A 27,294-nucleotide genomic window follows, 5' to 3' on the forward strand; every position below is an offset into this window, starting at 1 on the left:
CTGGCATTAATCTCTTAACCAGTTTAATCTCCTTTGGTTAAAAACAAAGCAGAAAGATGTGAGGAACTGACAACTGTCAACTCCAGCCAAACTCCCAAATTTGCAAGAGCTGTGATGCATCTCACAGCTTCCAGTCCTTGCTCAAGCTGTTGGATCTGCTTATAAAAGGTCTCTTTTAGAGGAAACCTCTAACAGCTGGATCAGGTCAGCGCTAAGTGTCAGTGCTACCTTACAAAAAAACCCCACTCGATGACAACACAGCTCTCCAGTCCTGTAATGCTGTGGGGAACGTCCCACATTCCCATCGGGAGACACTACATGCCTACAGGATCAGACTGCAGGACTGGGACCATATATGGTATAACAGCACATACAAAAAAAACCCCACTAAATAAATAAAATGAGTATGAAAGACAGCAAGTAAACATCTGACTTGTCAGACATAGATCAGAATTTATGTTCAAGAACAATCCAGCACAGTGGGGAAATAACAATGACAGTACTTGATGCTGCCTCACTTTGGGCTGAGCTCCAATGTTCTCATCCTTTATAGCAAACATATGACTGAAGTGGTGAGTCAAATTTCAGAATTCCCAAAATGGACAGTCACCAAAATCTTTCAGAACTGAAGATCTGGGAGTTCAGTTTTCCCATACTGTAAATCACCATTGCTTGATCGCTATTAAGGAATTACACCAATATATACAGCTGAGATGGTCCAAATGGACCTACAATACTTCAGTGCCTAGTACTTATTTTTCCCATACTGTACCTGTCAGGTGGCAGCTAAATACAAGCACACAACAGGTACATGATGCTTCAGATGTCAAAGCAGCATCTTCCACTGATTTCAATGAGCTGCGCAGGGCATTTTCTTGTGGGATCGATGGCTGATCCAACAAGACACGAAAGGTGATCACTTGGAGAGTCCATCAGCATTGACCGGTACGATAACACAACATTAAAAGAAACTGCAGCATTCTTTGGGACTGACTGTTACAAAGAGTGATCGTGAAAGCAGAAGCTAGGCTTGGCAAGCTTTCTGGCTACTTTTAATAATGGAGCCTTTTCTTAAAAAGCAGGAAAGAATATGAGTCGTATTACAATGTGCATCCTGCCCCTGCACGCTTATATGCATGAGGCATTGTATCCAGAAATACCACTTGTTAGGGCTACATGCAGAGGTATTATTCCTACTGATGCTTACGCTCACTACCTGATAGTCAGAAAATCCAGCTATGGGTCCCTGCAATGATAGCTCAGGGTCATTCAGTAAGTTACAGCCAGTCCCTTGGTTAAGGTTACTATCTATTACACCATAATAGTGATTCTTTCCATTTCAAATGGCTGATAAACAGCCTTTGTGTGGGTCTGCAGAGGTGTAGGAGAGAACAATGCCTGTGGGAGTTGGATCGCATACACGTACACGAGCGTGTACGCTGTTGCTTGTGTGACAGTGCACATGTACATAAGAGCACACGTGTGTACATGTCAGCATATACATGCAGATAAATATGGACAGAGGGAAGAAAAATGCATTTTTACATGAGGAAAAGTTGCTCTAAGTTCAGCATTTCCACAGAAATGGTGATCAAGAAGAGAGAGACAAAGAACACACGTATCCAACACATAGTTTACATTTATAAATACATATTCCATTGTCTCCCACTAAAGTATTTTAATACTCCTGAACATTAAAAACAACCATTATAAAGAGTAAACAAAGAGATTGCAAAACTTTCTGAGAAGAAAGAGAAGAATACCCAACAGTCCATTTCATTTATGATCATAGAAGCTCAAAAGTAATAGTATGTTAATCAACTGGCCATGAAAACGTTCAGGCAAACAAAACCCTGAAATTTTCCTGAAACTAGTTCAAATTTAAACCCTTAAAAGAAAAAGAGGGGCCGTGCTCCTCTTCCAAAAGTGTCTGCCCTAGGAACCCTGGCATTCATAAACATGTATACAGAACGATGTCCTAATTCTGTCATTTCTAACTTTGTTTTTATATGGAAACTTTGGAGGGATGTTAAATTTTAGGAGGCTGCGGGAGCTGATCCAAACCCACTTAGGTCCAGGGTTAGTATTTCTGATTTCAAGTATTTTTGGATCAGCCAACCCTCCTGACTTTTGATAAGTCAAAATTGAATCATATAAAATAAAAATGGGGGCAAACCATATTTGATTTTCCCTTTTTCTACCTGGCCATCCTTTCTGTGTCAGAAGTACTTTGATCATCACCCCACCTAGAAACAAAATAACCAGCTCTCCAGGCTCAGGCACACCTACTGAGATTTTTTGGACGCGACCATCCCTCTCTTTTCTCTCTGTAGAAGAGCTCTACAGAACACGCCTACCTTGCAAACTTTTCCTTATCACCAGAAATTTGATCACCATCATACCTAGAAACAAAAGACAGCAAGTAAATTCACAAGGGTTATGCACTGCGTGACAGTCAACACACAGCAGAAAGCAAAGAGGTTCACAACTGCAAACTATTACAAACAACAGCAAGAAAAATGAGGGCATGAGAACGATAAAGCAAACATAGTCTGACGAAACTTCCAAGCCATGCCGATTCAAAAGCTTCATTTGTATATTTTAAAAAGCTGGAGACATATTCCAGTGGATTTATGAAAACACTTTGACATACACTGATTGCTTGGGAAACTTAACAACCAGCACTGTTACAGAAAACACCATGGAGCTTTTTATCCACAGCAGCCCATGAAATATTCATTGCTGTGGTGGAAGGGAAAGAGCTGTCTCTTTTCCAGATTGCAACCACAACTCACTCCATTCAGCAGAGGGCACTGATGGTCTACACATAACATGGGAGGGCAGAGACACACGCTTAATTTATATAAGGATGCCTTCAAAAAAATGCTCTAGTAGGTACAGACACTGTGCTGTCTGTTGGGAAGACTGGAAAAAGTCAGTCAGGCAGATAACACTGCTGGGTAAATAGAAGTGAAATTCAAACTGGCTTAAAGCCCTAGAAGTGAACAGGCACCTCATTCCTACTCAAATCAACAGAAGTTCGATGCCCAAACAGGTTCGTGCAGTGCATTGGCAGCAGCTTTATGGAGGAAATCCTGATCAATGGGACTTTTGCCCCATGGGATTAAAGCTTCACTGTTCCTGAAGCATTGTCCCAGAGACAGGCAGCAACGTGACATTTTACTAAAAAATTACATGCTGCTCCTCCTTTCCCTTTCCTAAAAACGTACTAATCTTTTGAAATTAGATTTTGCTAGAAGAGCTACAAAAAGGCACATTTTTTGAAAAATATTGTACTTTTGTAGAAACCAAAATGCTTGTTCCAAAACAGAAAATGTAGGTTTTCAAAAATACAAAAATAAGGCTATTGGCTTTTCTAGAACTGAAGATCATTACTGCTCAAGAATAGTCAAGTGATATTTTGTATTAGTTAGCTTTTCCAAATGATGTCATTTTTTACAACAGAGCCTGTGACGCTTCCATGTATTAGCTTACAAGGTAATACAGCACAATTAAGCATCTTTTTTCTTCTAAAAAGCTAATAATTAACTTTTTTCCTTTTTAAAACTCATTTTAAGTACCCCAATCATGCAAGTTTCTCTATGAGGCTTCATATTTTCCTTCCCCAGTAAGACTCATTCAAACTCTGAAGAAAAAGCTTAACTGAGACTTGAGCTGTATTTCTTTCTACGTTGTGTTTAACACCAGCACCCTCAAAACATTCTAGTGAAAATGCCACTTTCTTCTACTTGACTCTGCCCAGAGAACAGACTGAGCCCCAAAAATTGTAAACAAAAAGACAGATTCAGTGAGGAATGGCAACATGCCGTTATGGGAGAAGTACATGCATATGCCTCCATGGGACGATGAGATGCCATGCAGAGGTACCTGAGCTGGCTTGGAAGTCCCTTAGAAGCAAGGTGTGTTAACTCACGTGGAGTACCGTACTAATGCCACTATCTATCTCCTGTGCTCCCGCTACCTTGGGACTCATCTACTCATCCTTGGCTGGTTGGCTGGGCTGAAGATGTTATTGCCTTCAGCTATTCTTTTCTCCCTTCCAGTCCCCCAGCTGACCTCTCTGCGTGCATGCTTCTTCAGGCTATTCAGTCAAAGCCAGCTGGGTTAGCTTAAATATTTCAACAGCAGTTCTTTATTAACCGAAAAAAATTTGACCAAGACAAGTTAGGAATCAGTCACGTGAGCAATTTGGAGAAGGGAAAAGTCCTAAAAGGAGGGCACAACTAGAGGAGGATGTCTGAACATGGCCCTGGGCACCTCTGCGCTGTTTTTCTGTACTCTCTAAAAGCAGAACGATCTGGGGTTTTTACAGCATTTAAGATTTAAATATCAGATTTTGATCTGACATCTAAAAGTAACTGAGTCTAAGCACAGCACAGCATATTTCTCCAATAAAAACAACAGAACTATTGGCTCTCCCCACCATCAAACTTTGAAAGGCTGAAGCCAGGCTGGAGACAGACCAATGCACGTACACCACTGTGCCTAGAAACCCTGATGCTTATGCAGGCACAAATCAGGTCACATTCATCACAAATCCTGTTCCCTTAACATGTATTTTCTAGCAAACATTAAGACTAGCCCTCAGATCACCAGAGACTGGCGTATCCTTTCTGTAAATGACACCAGCTAAACAGGTGTGCTGCTGGTCTTGTCCAGTAGGTTGATATGGTGTTACAACACATCTTCAGAATACTTATCTTTCAGACTGACTAGGAAGATGTTGTTAAAACCCTACCGTGACAGCTGTGTTGGAACATGGCTGCTGCTATATAGCTACAGTTACAATTTGGATAATCAGCAGTTATCAGTGGGCCTCAAAGTATCTACCCCTCACTGCAGCTGCTTGGTTTCTAATGAAAAAATGCAAACAGTGTGACCAGAAAAAAAAAAAGGAAAAGTGAAAAAATGCCAATGATGTTCTAATGTTTGGGTTTTTTTTCCTAGCCTAGAATATTCCACGTTAAATAACATTTACTTTGGCAATTTTTACTATTCAGTTACACCTAATGGTACATAATGAGCTTTAATCTTAAAAAAACAATCCACACCTCTAGGATCTGTCATATTGTCTTAACAAGTAGTTAATGTCTGAAATAAATTAAAAATAAAATTCATTTTCAGTGGCAGAAAGACAACTTCAGCAATGTCAAATAACCAAAGTTCATCTACAGCAGTTGAAATAATAAGCTAAAATCACAATTTTCCCATTTGACATAGTTGCAGAGTGAAATGACGACACACAGTCAGCTTTGTGAGCCAATAACTACATTAGGCAGATTTCTGCCAGGATGCCTAATTTGCAGAGGAAGCTGATAAAAACAGTAACTAGAATTTAGGTCAAGTTGTTGGCAAGTTCTTCAGCCATATTCATATTGACTTTAAAACATCAGTAGTGAGACAGCTCTCTTTCTCCACTGAAAGAAGTCAGTGATTTGGCCAACTCTTCGTAAACGCTCACCTTGAAAATTTGCTGGGCCCCTCCCCATCTTCATCATCGAAGTCCATTCTGTAAAAGCAAGATTTCCAAATCAGTAATCATGACGTTGGCAATGGTGACATGAACATTGAAGCCAGCAGTTCTCAACATTGTTTGATTTATATTTTGACTAGAGGTGTTAACGACTGCAGACTCCACTCTTGCTCATATTCTCCAGACCCCCTAGAAGTAGCTCACCAGATGCCACGAATACAAAGAATACAAGTTTTAAAAAAAATAATGAATCACTGTTCCTCTCCACAGAAATCTCCACTGTTAAAATTAACAAATAAAAGGAAATATTAAACAAATGCAGTTCCTGTGAGATGGTCAGAAGTAATATCTCTTAGGCCTGACAGACGTTTACAGAAATCAGTGGGGACTCTATGCTAGAGGACTGAAATTAAGGCTAAAGAAAATAAAGTTCTAAAGCTGTACACATAATAAACACGAGGCCACTACTTTTGCCCCAGTCTAAAGAAAACACGTTAGAGGTAGAGCAGAATAAACTCCCACCCCCCCTGCTAAGAAGATTATCTACATCACCACTATTGACTGTAACTGTGGTGCGTTCTTCAAACTTGCCCTTTGTTACCAACCATTTCACACAAATTACCAGCCAGTCTGCAGGTGGCAACTACTCTGCGGTATTCCTGTGGTCATTCCTTAAATGACCTATAGGTCTACCATGCACCTAACTTACCTGATTTACTTCCCAGACCACCTTCTTAAGCTAGCAGAAGAGACGAGCTCTTCCTTGGGCCAAACCTCAGCCCTCCAGTTAGGCTCCTCCAGGAAGCCACAAAAAGCAGAAACCTCTTTCTTCACTTCTTACACAGAGAGACTAGAAGGATTAACTTCCTAGATTAGCCACCTAAATTAGTTTCCTATGTTAGGCAGTGTGATTGTCTCCTTCCCATTGATATTAAGTCACTACAAAGTTATGCAATAGTATAATTTCCAAAGCATTTTATACATTTTTATACCTTTAAAAAGAGGTGGACAAATACATATCCCAATTATAAGGGAGTGACTCTGCCATTAAGGCAGACTAAGAACCAAGCTGATATAAAATTATCATATACAATTATTGTATTAGTGTGTTTATTTTAATAAGAAAATACATTAGTATAATATAGAGACCTTGATCAGTCACTTAAATGTAATTTGTGTAGACAGGAAATCACAGTTTTGTTTTACAAACAATTTTGGCAGGTTTCTTTAACACTCTAAGCTTTCTAACATTTCAGTGTAATAAAACTTCATACAATTACAGATTCCATGTCTCTACCACTCTTCATATTAACAACAGATACAAGTCATATTAAAGGCAAAAACCCTACAAAGTGACAATAATATTTATCTCAGTGTCTTCGTTTAGCCCACACCCAGGGCTAAACAATAAGCAGTTGTTCTATCATCCAACGTCCCTTCCCCAACCGAGAAAGGGAATTGGGAAAAGGAGGGAGACTCATGGGCTGAAATTTAAATAGATTTAATAAAATAAAGAAACCAATATCAACGCTAATACAAAAATACACAAAATTATACTTATCCCACAGAGTTGTGGCAAGTCACTTCAGGGATAGCAATCGTTGAGAAGGAGGAGAAAGATGGAGAGGAAAGCAGAGCAAAGAGCCCCCATCCCCAGCAGCTTTCCCATTTATAGTGACCTGACGTTAATGTTACAGAACACACCTGTGGGCCAGCCTGGGGCAGCTGCCCTGGCTTTCACTGCTCATGGCCCTGATCACCATGGCTGGCCACAAACTAAAACAAAACGTAACCGAAAAGTGATACTATAAATTTTATCCCCATGAAACCAGGATACTCAGTATTAAAAGAAACCTCCACCAATTACAAATTAAGATTTGTACGTTCAGAGTGTGGGAACAATGATGTAAAAATGCTCTCTAAAACTACATCAGCATAGAGGAGCATGCCAGTCAGCATAGAGTGCCAGTCAGGCAATACCACCTTGCTCCCTAACTCTGATAACCAAGACAAACTGGTCTATAAAAGATGTGTCTGAGTCACAGCAATCTATATACAACCAGGACAAGGGCAGCAAACAAGCACAGGAATTGGAAACGGTATTAGAAAAGTCACAATAGTATCTTCCAGATGGTAACAGTGACTATTCATTTCTGGAGGAAGCAAAGAGAAAACCATTTCCCCCAAAGAGTCTTAAGAAAAGATGTGCATTTAATTTGGTGAAGTTTGATGCAATCATCATTTCATGATGATAAATTACATTTTTGCTCACCTAACGATCCCCAAACGCAGTTTCCCAGCCAGCAGCTCTCGGTGCAGGACACCACCGACCTCCAGCAGCCAGCGTCCCTGCTCCTGCCGTGGGGCCGGGACCCAGCCTACCCGCTGCTACCTGTCACCCCAAATGTGCCCTTCAGCGCTGGCACCAGCAGCCCGTATTTCCCCAGATCTGTTGCATATACAATACTCTCAGCAATTTACGCATTATCATCCAGCCAAAAGTCTCCTCTTACCCACCCACTTCTTCCCCACATAGAACAATGTGCCTCCAGGTGACATCCCAGAACAAACTTCCGAGTTATTTCAATCGCAATGTTTCTACCTACACCAAAAATGCAAAAGTGAACGTCACACAAGAGCAGTTTGTTTACAAGCGGAGGGCACACTCCAGCCAGCACTGGGCTGGCTCCACCTGAAACCACTCAAAAAAGCATCACATCAGGCATATCCTTCACTGGTTTCACTGGCAGCTGAAACATAACTGAGAAAAACCTCCGGTTTCAAAGTTGGTGGATAAGGGCAGCAGAAAATACATAGCCTACGGTGGGGAAAACCTCTTCTTCAAGGATTTAATAAGACATTGTTTTGATTTGGGATGGATTAATTTAGTAATTCCTTTCCTTCTTCTCTGATACACTAAGATCCCGTGCCTTGGAAGATTTTCTTAGCTTCCAGTCAAACACTCCAGCTGAGTGCTAAGAGATGGATTCCCCCTCCAAATCAAATATTACCTCTACTGCATTTAGTCAAGTTTATTATTACTGCAATATAATACAAAGAACCACAGAGACACTGATGACAGTTTAAGGCTCGATCCTGCTGCCCACGCTGTGTGCCTGCTTCCAAAGGAATAAATGGGACTAACACAACTATTTATCTAAGTGGCTGGATATCAGCCTCTTGTGTTAGAAGATCTTGATGGGTTAATATCCATAGGTAATACCTACCACATTCATAGTGGGCTCATCACGGCAGAATCTGAGTGCCTAGGGTGCAGTACCAGCCTGTAGCAGACTAAATCTTTAAATAACGCCTTTCCTTTGTTAAGATTTTTAGGTAGTTTGACTTTATTCCAAATGCAAGATTGTTAAAAAAAAAGAAATTGAACATAAAGTTCATTAAAAATGTCAATATTTGTAAAAATGCAACAGCAAATGTATCTCTGTCCCATCTTTGTCAATGAACACGTTTCCTAATTTCACATTTCACTGTGCAAAATGAAAAAGCCCTTTCAAAACCTGAAAAAAAATCTCAGGTATAAAGTCATTGATTCCAATTTCCTGCCTGAACCACCGCGTCTGCTTTACAGCAAGGCAGAGTGAAAGATAGGGAATCAGTTGTAACCTTTAGCAGAACACAGCAGAACAGATAAAAATATTATTCAGACAAACTCCTCATACCCTGACAGGTAAGACCTGTTCAGATAGAATACATTGCACATTAGCAAAACAGTAGAAGCAGCCTCCACGAAGACAAATGACATCACTTCAGAAGTTTTGAAAGAGTATCTTTTATCTTCATTTAAAATTCCCATTAAAAAGAGACTTTGAAAAAGAGCTGCACTATGCCCTTTTGTTTTGAAGAAACAGCATAAATGTTGTTGTCCTCTTTCATACTGTTCATGTCAATCATGAAAAGGCCTGATGTATGAGGTGCTTATTAAAATATATTTTCCTCAAAAGCGTGGGTACCATAAATACCACGACAAAAATATTTTTTTAAAATTCTTTATTTTTAATTAGAAACATTTTCATACCAAAAAAACCCTCCAACAAGGTGGTCCTGCACAGGATAAAAAATTGAGATGGGAGAGGATTTGAACACTGCAACAAAATCATTATGTTAAATTCACAACAAATGTCAAAAGATGGCTTGCCATGAATATACAGCGTAGGAAGGCGGCAGGCAGGAATGATCAGGAGCAAATGCAGCTGAGAGGCCAATGGGGATCTGTACCACAGCCTTTTGTTCAGTACAATATATGGGGGTACACCCAGGGAGGGAGGCTGGGGGGCTGAGGTCTCTTCCTCCCCATATCTTACAGTTCTGGGTCAGAGAAAAGACAACACTATATGCTGAACTGAAACAAAACCAATGCAACTGTAAACCAACAAACTAAAAAAATCCCACAACCCTCCCTCCCCAAGTACAGATAACCTAGGAAGGTGAAAGAGCCCCATATCCTCTAATACAGCAAAGCCTAAAGAAAACACACATTAAATAAAGAATTGACATTACATTAATCTGAGGCGGTCACTGACCACTGCGGTGTGTTCTCTTATGCATTACTAGGCTGTCACTTTTTTCTATGAAGTACTTGGTATAATTTACAGAAAGGAAAAATATTTTTCTGAGCTGTCAATGAAGCTGAATGCCTACACTGCAGAAACGCCTTCTGGATACCCAATGAGTTTAAACTGATCTACATTCAAGTCCATACAGCAATTATTCTGCCAGCTTGCCTCAGCAATTATGAGAAAAGAAACAATTTTCAGAGATAACCAAAGCTGGAAAAGATGACTGTGTTCACTAGCTACATTCCTTTATGTTTGACACAAAGCAGTCATTTCTAAAATGCCCAAGGATTTAGGTGTACAAAGATGCATGACCAGGACAGTAATGAAAGGACCAAGTGTTAGTTGCAACTTTGTTCAAAGAGAAGCTAGGAGGAATTAGACACAGCAGGCATTCTTTCCCTCAGGGTCTGAATACATACACACTGAACAACAACAACAACAAAAGCACCCTCAGCTCAGGCTTGGAGAAGGGCTACTAGTTTAGAGCTACGGTGCACAGATATAATACCACCATCTGGGTATAACAGCAAATCTATACTATCTTACTCGCTGAATCTGCATACTAAATACATTTCAAATAATTCTAATTTATGTTCCTCCCACCCTCTCCCCACTCCACTTTCTTGCAAATAGATGATGATGCAATGGTCAAAGCATAGCTTTCAATTAATATCAAGTCAGTATTTAATATAATCAAAAGATTTCACAGTCAGCAGCATCAAGCCTTGGTAACAGTCATTTGCAAACTGGTATTCACTGTTGATGTGGTTTAAGATCCATTATCCCGCAACTCAAAAGTACAAAAGGTTATGTACGTTATGTAACAATGAAAAGATGTTAATGCTTTGTTTTCTCTTTTGAGGGCAAGTTTGAAAGGCTGGTCCTCAGACCAGTTTTATACTCTTAGCTCAGCATATGGAAGCACACCCAATGAGGAGAAATCTCCAAATTGTCCTGTCTGAAGGAACCCCCTCAGAACAACCAGTCTGAGTGTTCACATCACACCAACTTAACTCCATGTCCAAGGCAAGATCCACCTTCTCCCTTCTTAATTCCTTCAAGGATTGAGACTCCAGCACTGTTACTTGAACAGACACCCAAAAGGGGCAACATACCTTGGCGAACAGTCCCTAGAGTAGCTCTCACAAGAATGTCTTCTCCTTAGGTGTCCATCAGTAAAGATTTTACTCACACTATAGCTCCTGTTAGGCCCTACTGCTCTCACATCTAGGGCTAAATATAAGACTAATCAAACTCTTCTGCAGGCACTCTCAGATCAGAGATATCTCTGAGAAAGGATCATCTAAAGACCATTGTTTGTGATCAACCTTTGACAAAAACAGGTACTTCTTGTTAATACTAGAGAGCAGCTTTCTGCCTTTCTGCAGCTCTTGCTACACTTTTCTAACTAACACAGAGGATTATTATGAGTTGCACAGAATAATCCGATGTGGAGAAACTATTCCTACACTACACCAACATCTACAATTGGATAAAACAAATTTTCTTCTTTAGCAGAGACCTCAGCTCGTGCAAGGGCTGAACTTGATTCAGGCCTTTTCTCCCAGAATCAGAGAAACTACGCTGCATTTACAGCAAGACCTAGAATATTGTAGACCACAATCTCTGAAGAGTGACTGCTTGTGCTATTTCTGTACCTGGGACTATAAAGAAAACATCTTTAACAGAAGGCCTCTATTTGAGAGATTCCAAGTCCAAACGTCAGATGAAGTTGGATAAGACTGCTTGTGCAAGTAAAAACAAATCTTGCTACCTTTATTCACATGATAAATTCTTTTGAGATTAAACAGATATAGGCAACACGCATTCATTATACGTGCAACAGCCATGGGATCCAAACTCTTGTTTCTGGATGCTTTGCCAAACCTGAAAGTCTTTTGAAGCATGCAAAATAAACAATACACTTATCAGCAAGTTTGATCTTGCAGGAAGAGCAGATACATTGAAGAGAAAAACAAAACATCAGTGACTAATGCCATAATGTAGCTTACATACATAAACATTACATAATAAACATACACATATAGGTACATTTTCAGTTTTCAAAACCAGAAATGGCTTACCCAGAGCGGCGCTTTCCTCCTCTGGAAGGCATGGATCCTGCCATTCTCACTTGTCCACTTGCCATCGGTGCCACTGGCAAGGCCACCGAGCCAGGGATATCTGATGCCATTTCTGTAATACAGAGGTAGGGAAAGAGGAGGAGAAAAAAAATTCCTTTAATCCATTATCTTCAAGGAGAAACCTGTGATGACAACATTAGAGAAAGGCCCTTTCAAAAATAAGCAGCGAAAGCTTTCCTTTTTACTTCTAAGGAAAAGTAAAGCTCTCCTATCAAAGACCAGCAGATTCACAGCTCCCTCAAAAGAAGCCCAGTTCTGTCAATAGCCATTACGAGTGCCTCAGGAGACAGAGAATCGCAGGTAGGTACCTCTGTATTTCAATTTACCTATTGGTTCTAATTTTACTTCTCAGAGGGGCTGTCAGATGAAGGCCAACAACCTTTTACAATAGTTAAACTGCCCTGTAGAGAAATGCAGAGCTGAATTCCCAAGACAAATGAAGCTGTGGATCACGGCACCTGGATACGAAGAAAAATAAAACTTCAAAAACTTCTCAGTTTGCCAGTGAGGTCAAGAGTTTAGAACAGGAATGAATTATCAGGTGAAAATATTTTTTATTATTTATATTCTGGTGGCATTCAGAGGACCAGACTGAACTTAGCAGAGCTCCAAGGCTTCCTGTATTTCTGTGTGGTGCCTTGCAGAGCAGAACCAAGCCCAAAATCCAGGCTGATACTCATCCCTCTGCCAGTGCTCTGGGTACAGCCACAGGTTAATGAGATCTTCAAACTTCAAAACTTTGATCTGAGGAACAGCAAGAGCACATCTTACACAACACTTTTCAGACCACTAATGGCACGTACTTTTACAACCTATTAATAACGGTTCATTACACTTCAAAAAAGAAAAGTGCAATATATTTATACTCTTTCCTCCTATCCCATGGATTAAGCATGTTTTGCCTCTGTGCAACTCTTGTAAATTATGTAAGCAATTAAAACTTATTTAATGCAGATATACTTTAATCACTGTAGAGGTAAAATCTACAATAACACCATTTAATTATCTTGAAAGAGAAATGCATCCTCCTTCCAATTTTTCTTTTTTTTTTAAAAACTTGGAGGAGTATCTGGAGCTACAGATAAATACATTTACTCATGAAAAGCAAATCTGTTAAAAAATCCTGCTATTTTTTTCCCAACAGATAAGTACAAAAGAACTTCAATTATGGAAACAGAAATCCATGTTCTTTCATTATGTCTGGAGAGCACTTAATCTCTGCCACATTTTATATAAATCCATTATGCAACATTATGCATTCCAAATAATAACATCTTATCTGTTCACTGATTTCATGAATTTCTTCTACTGCATTTACTTTTACTAACTCCTTTTCAACTAAAAAGCAACAGAGCAAAACACCCATCCAATATTTTTCAACAAAGTATACAAGGACAAACAATGAGACCTCTACCTACAAAACCATACCACGGAAAGTCCTGCTGTGTCTAAAGCTGCTGCTATGTGGAAACACCACGTTAATGTATGTTAGCATATTTCCACACAAATAAAAGCATAGGCATCCAAACAACTGGTAAATCACTATTTCCAGATTAAGTACCCTTAGCAGTCTAATGCCAATAATTCACTTGGAATATTCAAACTCACATTTCATGGATACAACCGAAGGTCATTTCGAAATGCTCTGCTCGTTCATTTATTAAAGCAGATGGTAAAAACCATAATAAACCTACCTGCAAAGTGTCCCTGTAACTCAGAAACACATTTCAGTATAGATCATCAAGGAGATCAGATTTTTTTTAAAGTAGCAATTGTAAAACAATTTCAGATCAACTCTGAGCAGCATGTTAAGAGAGTAGAAACAATACTGTATTTGCAAGTGTGATGAGAAATTCTTTTAACCTCATTTTCCTCTATCTAAAACAAAGATGATGAAAAGACAGGCCAAGGGTTAGATTCACCTATTCTCAAAAGCCTAAAAGCCAAAGCTAATTATTTAAGGTAACTTTATAGATCATTAAAAGGGAAACAAAGCACCATCCTTGCACTACTATGCATCCCATGCTTAGAGATGCATCCAAAATAGGTTGACTAAATCTCTTTCTATAGGTCCCTCGCTCGTGACACTGACAATTCAGGGAGACCTAGACAGATAGTTTTGATCAGACATCCAATTTAGGCAGTTGTGGCTAGGCAGAATGATTTGTTTTTTTGCTCTTATGTTCAGTCTTTAATGTACGAAGACATGAGAGGCAAGGGTAGTTAGTGAGTTTAAAGTAGTAAGGAAAAACAGAAACTGTGTATTTTTTGCAAGAAAAAAAACAAAAAAAAACAAAGGCTAGAGGAATGGCCAAACCACAGGCTCAGTTATATCAGTGTCCAAAAACACCTGAAAGAAAACATTCTGCAACAAAGAGATCATCTGCCTATCAGGTTCTAAGCTGTTCTGTGTAGGTATCTTGAATCTCTAGAATGGCACATCAAAACCAGCAATGAAGAAAGTAACTTCTTACACAAAATAGCCTCAAATATGTCTTCACAGTCCTGGGAGAACGAAATCAGGCTCATTGAGCTGACCACTCTAAAAGGATGTCTTCAAAAATTTCCGTTTCCAAGATATAAGCACAAGAAGAAAAAAAAATCAGGGGATCCACACACATTAATTCACATGACAGCTCAGCTAAGAGGGAGGAAAGCTTCAGGTCCTTCAAATCAGAAGACTTTCATTATGCAGCCGTTCAAAGTTGTGACAGACCTGCACATACACCAGTGTGTAAGACACCCTATTTACCTTTCCAGTTCAGAGTTCCCCACGTCAGAGAGACACCAGCCATCGTGTGACCTATTGCAGCTTTTGTAAGACCCTCGAGGGTGGACACACACTGCTAACAACAGCAGTCAGCTTTCCAAGATTTCTTTCCTGACACAACAGAATTAGAGTTCTATAGATGGAGAAACCAAGAGGGTTGGGTCTCTTTCAAGCCACATAGCAAATACAGCAAAGCAAGCAACTCCAAGGGCAACAACACCATGGAGCATGGAGCACCCAGAACCCAACCTGCCTCAGCAAGAGCAGCCAGAGAAGCAGTGAAGCACCTCACACATTCTCGGTGTACAAACAGTGACACCAGAGCACTACAGGAGGACTGTGAGGACAGAGCTGACAAAGTGACCCCATTGCTCAGCTGCAACCAGCTAGGTGTTGGAAGCCGTAACAAAGTTGGATGGTCACACAGAAATATAAGCACTAGATTGTGGCTGTACAAACTCTACTCACAAACGGAGCAGCTCCCTGCTGCAGGCTGCAAGAACTTCTGGGGGGATGACGGAATGGACCTGAGCTGCTTCCCAAATTACTTCCACCTCTACTCATCTGCAAGCACCTACAAGGACCAGATCTTTGATGATATTGTTACATTTATAAAAAAGGACTGGTCAGAAGAGTAAACGTTATCTCAAAAAATGAGGGTCAATCTGGGAAGGCAGAGCCAGAAGAAAAATCGGATGGAACAGTCAGCTGCTTCTCTGACTAAGCACCTGGGAAGTTACCTGTCTGTGCATGCTCCGGGAAGAAAACGAGAGACAGAGGAAAAAAGATACCCATAGACTGGAATCTCAGATAGAAATATTGTGGTAAAGAGGTACTCCAGGGAGTCTATTACCATTAAAAAAAAAAAAGAAAAAGTGTGTATTGGACACAGACAGAAAGAAAAAAAAATATAAAAAATCCAAAGGGTAATCTGCAATTGTGTGAAGCTACATCAATATAAATTTAGGGCAGCCCCTTGAAAGTAAATGAAGCTATTCTGTTGTAGCATAAACTAGTATGACAGCTCAGCACTGCAGAAGCAGGTGTCAAGCTGGTTATAAGTATTTAAAAAAAAATAAAATAAAAAAAAAGACAAGACATGCTGGGTCAACAATCATAAAGATCACGTTTCCAGGCTCGTCTACACCCACATCCAGACAGATGTTAATACCGATGTTCACAGAAGTGTTTCAGCAGCAATGAACGTTAGGAAACAAGCTGTTCTAAGATTGGACCTTCTGAGAGTGGACTTTCCTTCTGCCAACAGAAATAAAACAAGTGTTGCTTACTTTACCTGAAATTAAAACATGAGCATAAGGGTATAATGTTCAGAAAGTAAAACAAGGTCAGGCTGAATGTTCATGGAAATCATCTATAACCATCGAGGCAGTGTTCCGAAAAAATATTATTTAAAAGAAGTTTCTTAGTGTCAAATAGAAATCACTTGTCTGCTGCAAAATACACACAGTATTTACTTCCAGTTAGAAAGTTACCTAGAGATCTGCCAAAGAACACAGAAATCCTGTTAAAATAAAATAAAACCCAGCACAACACTCACAGCGTTTAGAGGATATTCTTCCAGTTAGGTCACACCTAACAGCTCTTGCCTTATCGCTGTCATGCCTGGGCGCAGGCCTGGCCCTGCCACTAATACTCATGTTCATCTTGGGGATCCCCGAGGAGCCACACTAATCCAGGGACAATGTCAGTGCTCGATGTAAAAGAGGCAGAATTAGTCCCTCCATTTCTGTCCAGAATTAATTTCACTGCTGAACACTCCAAGCTTGGATATTACACTTTCCTCCAGCACCGCATGTGGGTCATCCCCAAAATACTGAGGGATCTTTTTGAAATAAAAGACAATCTGCAAATGTACATTAAAAATATAGGGATAAAATACAGGGATTTATTCCCAATAAATTCCATGTCCATCTCAAACTTTGTTACAGAGATTTGTACAAAAACCAGCTACTGAGCACTTCACAAAGCAAATCACAAAAAGCACGCTACACGCTGCACGAGGATACCTTGAAAGTGCACATGAACCATAATTGCAGTAAGAATTACTGGACGGTGCAAGACGCCAGGATGAACCTGGACTTCTCTTTTTAGTCAGAGAATTATTAAACCACGGCTCTTAAGCCCAAACTTTCAAATCCTGAGCCCCACCTCGGATCCACTGCCTGAAATGCAGCTCTAACTCATCTCTGACACGGATTTGTGACTTGCTGAGCCACCCCCAGAGAAGCGCAGCTCTTTGGCCAGGTATCTTCACAGCCTGCATCACACAGCGCCGGAGACAGTGCTTCCTGCTCCGCTCCTCTCCAGAAACCACAGCTGTGCATCTTGCTGTGAAGCTTTGAAATACAACCAGACACTGTGCATGACAAGACTTTTTAAGTCCATCTTACAAAAGGTCTTATTAACCACATTACTTCCAGCGACTCGGGCATCCCAGGCTATGCTTCTCTCACCCACACATGCCAGACACGGACGGGGCCAGGTTTAAACCTAAAGCCTACTAGAGAAATGCTTTCACCGACTTCAATGCACTTTGAATCCCCAACATTAACTTTAATGACCAGTTCCAGGTTTGCTATTACATGTCAGGTACCACCAAGCACGCTCTACACAGGGCTCTTTTATCCTTCAGTATCTACTGTAATAAACAGGATTAAAGTCAGATACCAGCATCTGATTAAACAAACAAGATTCTACTTTTATCAATACAAACGTGACAGATTTCCAGCCGCTAATCCATGGAACGACTGAGACATCAATCACCTCCAACTAAATGTGGATCTAAGGCTAAATAGAGAATTACAAATGTGTCCCTCTCCTGTGAACAGCATTGTACACAGAGATTTTAAATGTTCTAAGAAAGCAGATTTCAAAAACTTCTTTGGAAACTGTATTTTTCCATACCCTGATGTCATACAGGAGTTAGATGTATCTCAGCAAAAAGGTTTTGATTGCAGTCAGTTGCAGCAGGGATTTTCTGCCTAGCACAGAGACATTTAAGAATAAACTAAATTGTATCTCTTTAGAATACGTCAGTGAAAATATGAAGCCATCATGTAGCCAAAAATATTTCACAGAAACACCTATGCTAAAACCTAGCTGTATATTCAGTCATTGCTTTTACATGTGAACTACAGAGATTATAAAACAGAGCTCACTCTCAGAGAATATCAAAAATAAAACATTTGCATTGTTCCTGATAACTGTTAATACTGTTTTACTTACATTCTTTTGCCATATACTTTAAATAGACTCCGCATCAGAAAGATCTACTGTACAGAGAAGATATGCAGAAAAGCAAAAACATTCCCTTCCGTGCTCTTAACACAATTACAATAACAAATCAGGAAATATAACAAATCCCACCTTTAAGGAAGACTCTTATAAAGATGCTGTTTCTTTCCTGTGAACAAAACCTTCTTGAAGAGAAATTTTATCCGCATGTAAGAAGTGTCAGAAACCTCTGGGAAGAAATGTAGCAGCATTGGTATTCTGCTCAGAAAATGTCATCACAGATCTGTTTACCTTAACTGTGGACCATGATTCAGCCGGTGACAACCGTCTTGCATACTGATCAATTTATTTGCAGCAAAATTACTAACATTCTCTACTTTAACCGTTTAGGTTCTGGAAACAGCTACTAAGATAGGGAAGGCTTTTATGAATAATATATAAATCCTACCTAATTAGAAAATTCCCCCTCTACCACCACGCCCTGTACTTTGGGGTGGGGGGGTGTCCCCTCATAATCTTGAAGAAAAATTAGGACATACTGTGACTAGTTACCAGAGAAACGCTCCCTTTTCAAAATTAAAATCAGATCTTTATCATCCATCTGCATCACAGGTGAACGTTAAGTATACATGAATGCGGGGGAGATGATGCGATTAAGCTGATCATTTCGGGGGGACTGACTGTTCAGCAGAGTCAGTGACAAACCATTTAAGAGAGCCACCTAACTGGTGGGTCTAGAGGCCAAATCCAGTTATCTTGCCCACTGCCTTTTCTGCTGTCACTCTGGAGGAGACATCAAAGTTAGTACAATGCAACAAATCTAAGAGATATCTACCATATATCCCATCAGTAGACCAGGTTTGAAGCCAAAGAGGTGAAATCCTCTTACGGTGCCTCCACACTTCACTGTTGTGTCCACACAACCCATTTGTGAAGTCCTGGAATCTCAGTACAAACCATACTTTTTTGTGTGCCTTGTAGTTCAACAACACCACGGGGATGTGATGAACAAGGTGGGATGCAGACACAGAATTAGAAGTAGATCTTGACAAAGAGTTTTGGTCTACTTTAGAGGAATTCTTGCTTTTAGTGCTCTGCTTGAGGGACAATGCGAGACAGATCCCTGCAGGACGAGCAGCCAACACTGAAAATCAGGATCCTCTGAAGCATCCAAAACCAGGCATCCAGAGAGCATGGCACCCAAAGACCTTGTTGTGGAAACATCAATCTTATTATTTGTAACACCATTCATAACAACTCCTAAGTGATTTTGAATGCTACTTTGACTATACTTCTTATTTCTAATTCCAATTTTCATGCTAATCACCTTGTTCATTTGAACCATGTCTGGTAATTTCATTTATCCAGATCTACCCCATGGTCAAGGCACAACAACTTCGACAGACATCAGGGCATAAGAAAAGGATGCGGACTGCATTTATGCTCACTGCCTATGCCTTCTCTGCCTGAATGACCAACAACCCATACACAACTAAATAAACTCAGAATGACCTTTAGCATGAGCCAGAAGAAGACCTGGAATCACACCTCTGCACCTACTTTAGAGACTGTTATAGACTAAAAATTCAACTTGAAGCACAGACGGAAGATGCACATTACTACCTAAGGTTAGGTTGGGAAGAAGGGAAAGGGTAGCTGCCTCGTCATTCCTCCTATCATCCTGACAAACAGCATGGCACCAATTCACCTTCTCACATATGCCCATGCATTTTTCCCTGGCTATTTTTCCACTTCTCATTCACAATTCCTGTTACCTCTTCATGACCTATTCAGCCTCTGGCTTAGATGAACTGTTTCTTGTACTCCCTCTAGTAAGCCAATACATCCAACTGCTCACAAATCCTGCCAAACCATGCCCATTACCCTGAAGAAAAAGAAGTTGCTGGAATTCAAAACAAGGAGGAAAGATTTAAAAAAAGAGGCCTTAATGGCTCTTGTTCTGAGCATGTCTCTAGTCTTGGAAAATAATAAACCCCCTCAGAATTATAATCAGGCTTGTACCTGCACTGCAGAACGAACTTGAAGAGTGTTACCTGAACCTAAGCATCTGGCCTGCCTCTAAAATTTGATAAATCTTTCTCACTACAGAAGTGGGGGCTTTAACTCATGCAGAACAGCGCCTAAGTCTCCACCACGATTACAATGGACAGACGCGTTAGAAGAAAAGCACTTCTCCCATCCAAGGTCTGGAAGTGCACCAAAAAGTGGACTAGAAGCAAATCCAAGGACCTGGACTAGCCTTGTGTTGAAAACACAACCTGAGCCTCCAACACGTGGCAAGTCTTTCAGGTATAAATAGTCATAAGTGGGAAAGTGCACATGCAAATCGGGCAAGGAAGTAGGGCAGCCACTGTAAAAGGCCAGTTTGCAGAGAGTATGAAAATCTGGCTTTGAAAGGCTGTTTCAAGATTGATGGAACCTTTATTAAAAGAAGAGAAGCAAGTCCTTAGCTTGCATGAAGGGTCACAGTGAAACTGCAGTAAACAGCAGCAGGATCATTTATGCTGTCTGAATGTGACCCTACCTGGTCTTAGGCCACTATATACATGACCATGCACTGATACAACATAATTCTCCACTTAACTGTTTTCTGCCTTAATTTGCCCTGGTTTAATTGATATTATTTCGGTTGATATTATTGACACGTGGCAAAAGTACTAAATAAATTACAAAAAAAATTAGGCTCCCCAAACTATGCATCATTTCCATTTGAAATGAATGGTGATCCTCCCTCCTCTGACATTTTGTATTTGCCAAAAATAACTGCATAATTATAAGTTGTGCGCAAGAAACAGAAGGTAACATTCAAAGTTATTTTCCATAATTTTTACTTAGTGTCAGAACTAGCAAATACCGTATATGGCTCTTCTGTTATGCAGAAATGGCCAAAGGTAACCCATTAATGAACTCATAAAAACTGAAGAAGCACACGCCCAGCCTGGGCAAACAAACACGATGAAAAAATAATAAAGTGTAATGACTTTCCTTCAAGTTTCTCAGAGACAGATCACGCTCAGTCCATTAACTCTTCATTTAACAAGTTTGTTTCATTTAGCTTGTTTTGGTTGGCATTCAGTTAGAAATTCATGTACAGGACATTTTTTCCCCTTTTAAAAACAGAACATTTGCTGTATTTCATCCAGTAAAACACCAGGAGGTAAAGTGGAAGCTGCAAGACAAGCTAAAACTTTAAGCCCTGCACTATAATACTGAATTAGGCAAAACACCTGCACATGACCCTGCCCCACTAGATTATCACTAATTGTTTGTCAAAAGGGCTTGGTAAGATTTGTTGCTCCATAGAAAGCAAAGAGCCAACTGGGTAACTCTCGATTTGTTTCAGTGCAAGTTAAAAAAACAACCCCCAACACCGCACCATCAGCTTTACTGTGATTCCAGTTATGTCCAAGTTCTGTCGCATCTGCCTCCGCATTGCTAAGACTTGCTGAGGTTGGACTTCTGTCTACACAGAAAGAAAAACCCTCTCATCTAACCATCCCTCATTTCCTGCCTTGCTCAACGTCATGTCCCTTGCTGGCCATCCTCATGACTACATGTATAAAACAGAACAGCTAAACCTAGATTCCTTCTCCCATTGGGTTGCTTGTCCTCTCTTGGGAGCCACTCCAAGCCTGTCGACACCTCAAAGGCAATGTGAAACTGTTTCAGCTACCATCAAGCTGTCCCACAACTTGCCCCTTTTCACCTTCTTTATCTTCTTGCACCCTTACTACTTTTGCCAAGCCTTCCTGACCAGTCACAACTATCTCTGGATGCCCCAAACTCCCTGCAATGGGAAGCTGTGGACGCTAAAAGTTGATACAGGTTTTAGTAGAGCCTGTCCAAAATTGTGGAAAAGAAATCCACTGAGTGCTACAAACACAAAATGTCATACCTGGCTCAAGAAGCCTCTGAGTCGCACATGGCTGGAGGGTGGGAAGGTACCCAGGGGAAACACCATACATGCTTGCTCTGATTTTATAATCCTGCAAGCACCTGCTTTTGGCCAGTGCTGGAAAAGGCATGATGGGCTTGAAAGATCTTTCTTTTGGGACAGCCAGCCAGTTTTTACATCAAGAATAGAGGACACAACATTTCTCAAGTGTGCTTCTTATATAAAGGTAAGAAATTAGCCAACTACAATTATTAATTTATTTCATTATCAAATCAAGCATCTTCCATAGCATGCCCTTCCTCTAGATCACCTATTACTAGTTTTATACCATCATTGCTATTTGTCCTTCCCCAAACTCCTCATCTTGTTTCCCTGTTCTACAAGATAATTGTCCAAATACATCTACAAGCTAATGTCCTTTTATAAATTCCTATGCACTTGTTTTATGATAAATAAATAACGAGTGCAGATAAACTACTGAGCAGTTACTGTGTCATCATTTGAGACTTCATTTTTATTCACTCATCTTCAAATTATTTCTTTAAAAATAATACTTATATTATCTTCTATCAAAGAGTCTGGCTTTTTACTACCTATCTAGCAATTTTTTTCCAGCAACAGAAACTGGTTTAGATTTCGACCAAATATCAGCGCTTGATCGCAAATCTAATTTGTTCATTTACAAGTTCAACTGTTAATTTGCAGAAATCGTTTTGAAACTCCTATTAAAATACTTACAATACCATATTATTGTTTATATCGTAAAGATGACAGTGCTCTAAACTCCTATCAACTACATAAAACGCACCGAGTAGCTGTAAATATGAAATGAAATAAAGGTAATGGGTAATAAATCTGTCTACAACATTGACCAAAATTTATATTAACCAAATGCAGATCAGGGGTAGCCTAGCTTTCCTAGGAATCCAAAGCCTTCTCACGACCATTTTACTTTTCCTCTCTACGCAGAAATGCACAGAATTCACATGAAAGTCATTTTATGTGACTTGAGAGCCAACATCTCTTGATTCTTGTCCATATTTTCTGTTAGCTACAATAGAAGTCAGCCATCAGATTTCATGAGTGTGCAAGGCAGTATTTATGACTATAACTTTTGGTTCAAGTTGGAAGAATTTTGACAAGATATTTCTTAAATAATGAGCAGAGATGTTTTTGTGAATGAATTCATCCCTGGTCCCCTCTCATAATTGTTTCACATTAAGTGTCGTTATAATCCATTTTCATTGAGGTGGACAAGCACAGTAAGCATTGTCTAAGTTCACAGGTGCAAGTATTTATGGAATTGATCCTAAATTTAAAAATTTGAAAATCCAAGGAGCCAGACTGAGACACAAGCGGTATCTTGCACGTGACCTGCCTACTGTAACAGAGCATGGGTCAATCACTGGGTGAAATCATCTCTGGTAGTCATCTTATTGAGCCAAGCCAAACTTGAGGGGCGGATAAGGAAGACCATGAAAGATCTGCACAAAGTATTTCTGAGGAAGTGGTGACTGTCAAACTACATCAGACTAAATGAACCACTACTGATGTGGTGGTGGCCCACAAGCTGCCCTGCAAGCCACTGACCAAGCTGGGGTCAAAGACCTGAGGCCTTTGTCACACACCCACACATATGGAGACATCCACTCCCCACCAGCTAGGGAAAGCTCAGGAACAACACAGTCCAACTGCAAAGACGTAAAATTTAGACCACTCTGATTTAAGTTATTCATTGAAAATTACTTCCTCATGTCCTTCAAATGCCTTTATTATTAATTACAAAGACTTTTTTTAAGCATGCCTCAGAATGGTATGTTAATTCTAAATTTCATTCAGAACAGCCACTTGCATTACCAAATACTTAATTATCAGTATATTTACAGTGTCCTAGGGCACTGTTGAGTAATCAGAATGCTATTGTTTTCATTAAACAGTATTTTATTGATAGCACTAACGACTTCAGTTCTGCTTGATCAACAAGCAAATGATGCTTATTTGATGTTACGATAATTAATTGGCCTTTCAGGTGTTTCCACATCCCAATTTATACCAAGAATAAGAATATTTATGTGAAACACCCTAAAAAGAATATCACTATGCATCATAAAACATGTTCTAAAAATAGGATGTGGTTCAGTACTTCTCCCTTTCCTCACAATTTCTAATACAACGTTCTCTAAGAATTGAGGGGGAAAAAACCCACATTTAACTCCATTTTGAAAACCCAGCCTGAGTCTCGCATATTAAATATTCAGTTCATTTTATCCCTTACTGAACTTCCAGTAAGTCAAAGGAGATTTTCTGATTAACACCTCTCTTTTTTTTTTTCTCTAGAGATGGCAGAAAACAGCTAACCTCATTTTCCCATAGCAGCGACAAGGACCAAAAACTTCATGTGACTCAAACGAGATGTACAAGTGAATTGACTGCTTGTGTAACCTATTACACCAAACCATTATGTTTCCAAACTCCAGACCCAGTTTATAAAGCACTACAGTCCAGGCTTCAGACCATGGAAAAGAGTTGCGGGTAAGAAAATTCCAGATTTAAATCAAACTGGACCTTGAAAAGTCACCTGCAAAGAGTACACCAGTCTTCCCACAACATTCAACTGGCACCTATCAGAGATCTGGATGTGTTCAGTTTAACCTCTGGCAGAGGACAACCTTCAGAACACCTTCTGAAGTCTTAACTGCTCTGACATACCAACCCATATTAGCAGCTGTCCTCATCTTTGAGGATGAGTTTCCCAAAACCTGAATTTTTCTGCAAGCAAAAGAAAGTTATAAATAAAAGTCTTAGTGATTTTTCTACCTTTTACTGCCCCAGGATGATTAATTAAGCTGTTTAGAACATTCTGCCTTTTAGGTAATTTCACATATTATATCTTTCATGTCTGCTAATAAAAAAAAAATAATAAAAGCCCACAGGCTTTTGGAAGTTCAAAGGTAGCTGCATTTACATTTTTTGCATTACTTTCTAAAATTTTCCATTCCCACAAATGCTCCAAATAGAACACCCCAACATTATGGCATAAGGGAAACCTTCACAGGCGTATAGTAAATACAAAATACCGCTATGCTCTGTTGCAGAAGACTCCTTACTGTTACTTTAGATTTACTACCCACCCAAAAATTTGTCATGAATTTTGGAACACTTTTTTCTGCTTAACTTCTTCACAGAGCTATTTCCTGAACAGCTTTTATAATACTGAATCTCATACTTTGCTTTTTAAAATTACCAATTTTAAAGTAAGAGAGAAACGGATGTTTCCAGGTAAGCTCTGCTAGCCTTTCAAGAAGTGATCACCTGTCATGGCCATGCTCCTACTGCTTCTTCAGAATTATAAAATACAAGAATTCACTGGATGTTTTATTAGTGAACTACCAAACAAAGGAAACATGTAACAACAAAACATTATTTTTCCATGTCCCCATATTCACATTAAACATGACTCGACATCCATTACAAGCCACTTGTTCCCAAAAGTATACAGACAGTTCTGTGGATACATCAAATACAGAAGTGAAGAACAATACTGAAAAAAACCTCACTATAAACAAACTGGATGTTTGTCAAAAAACAAGCCAAGTATTTATCAGTAAATATTGACCAAACTAAGTTTTTTTGCTTTCATATTTGCTGACTGAAGAGCAGCACAGACAAGTACAAAGGACGTATGAAATTACTCTGAACGCCAAACTTGCCGATCAGGTTCCAGCTACTACCGGGACTCTACTCAACAAAGTAAACAACTGGTGGCAGCCAAATGAACTTACCAAGAAATCACTGCACATACTTTATCATTGCATTTCAACACTAGAAAGAATCATGATTTGATTTCTGAAAATGTATTTACTTCCAGTGACAGCTCATTGACTTGATTTAAAGAGCAGTTTGAGTTAACATACTAACCAAATATCCCTGTATAATGCATTTTCCTACTTTTTAAATTCAACTCTCAAATGCACAACAAACGCTTGAAAACTATCTCATCATTTTCACTCTGTGTAACTGCATTTTTCACATAGTTTGATCATTTCTCTTGTGTATGAAGCAATGAATACTTTGCTCTCAATCTTAATTCAAACTGTAACTCGCTGAGAACAAACTAATGTGTTTTCAAAGGCAAATAAAGTGACAAAAGCAACCATAAGTCAAGATAGCAAGAAATAAGTTGTAAAGCCTATATTAAGACTTTAAAGCTAGGTGGATCACTGGTAGTTCAGCACTGAAATAGCTATTCATCTATGCTCATGTGTATATTTTCCCAAGACACTTAAAAAGCACATCATACCTACTGTGTAAAGAAAATACAAATTAATGGTTATTCATGTGCCTGGAATAAATAATATCTTCTGTTTCCAAGGAGAAAGATGCTGCATATTCTGCTTTTTTTATCTCCCCTTCTTCCCAAAGCGAGGAAAAAAATCTTTGCTCATCCAACATAAATGTGGTTGCAATAAAAGTCTGTTATTTAAACATTATCAATTAGTACATCGCAATGAAAAAAAAATATTCTCTGCTTGCTCTAGGACAGGCACTCCACACCCTCCTACAAATATGTCATTTTATAACCCCCCTTATAATTGAACTAATTTCACAAACGCATATGAAAAAAGCATCCCAGAATACACAGTCTTATAAACAGGGCATGCAAACTGGAGGCAAGAGAAATGGAAACAAAAATCAGATGACTTAACTGTGCCATGGGGATATTACTTGTCAGAGCTTAAGTAGGAAGTCTGTAGTAAATTTGAACCCTGTCCAGTGCCTGTACCACAAGACTGTCTTCTTTCCCTGGTCAGTTCTCAGACATGAGGTAGCCAGCCAGCAATAAAAGTGAAAAATGCAGGCAGCTTGTAACAGCCAAGAATTTTCCTGCGCAGTGAGAATTTATTGGTCTCTGAAATTCTTACTCATAATTACCACAGTCATTTTAAATTTAGCAATGATGAAAGAACATTTTGTCCTTAAGATCATCTTGAAAAACCAATACCAACAAAGGGATTTAGGTGGAGACACAATGAGCTCTGGAGCTGAACTCAGAGACGACATTATTAACCTCCACACATAACACACTAAGAGATGGAGCCATGACCCTGTGTACCCTGAAACGTTTACCACATGTATGC

The 27,294-nt window shown here is 39.6% G+C and overlaps 1 protein-coding gene across 1 annotated transcript in view; it reads right to left on the bottom strand.

Annotated features, from left to right (window-relative positions):
- ARNT2 (aryl hydrocarbon receptor nuclear translocator 2) overlaps positions 1 to 27,294 on the bottom strand; it is a 102,770-nt gene that overhangs the window by 64,603 nt on the left and 10,873 nt on the right. Inside the window, exons 2-3 of the mRNA XM_068410184.1 lie at positions 12,156 to 12,267; positions 5,483 to 5,530 (exon numbers count right to left, since the gene is read on the bottom strand). Of these exons, the coding sequence (XP_068266285.1) occupies positions 5,483 to 5,530; positions 12,156 to 12,267 (160 nt within the window). The remainder of the gene's footprint in view (positions 1 to 5,482; positions 5,531 to 12,155; positions 12,268 to 27,294) is intronic.

This window comes from Nyctibius grandis, chromosome 11 (assembly GCF_013368605.1).
Source record: "Nyctibius grandis isolate bNycGra1 chromosome 11, bNycGra1.pri, whole genome shotgun sequence".
NCBI classification, from domain to species: Eukaryota; Metazoa; Chordata; class Aves; order Nyctibiiformes; family Nyctibiidae; genus Nyctibius; species Nyctibius grandis.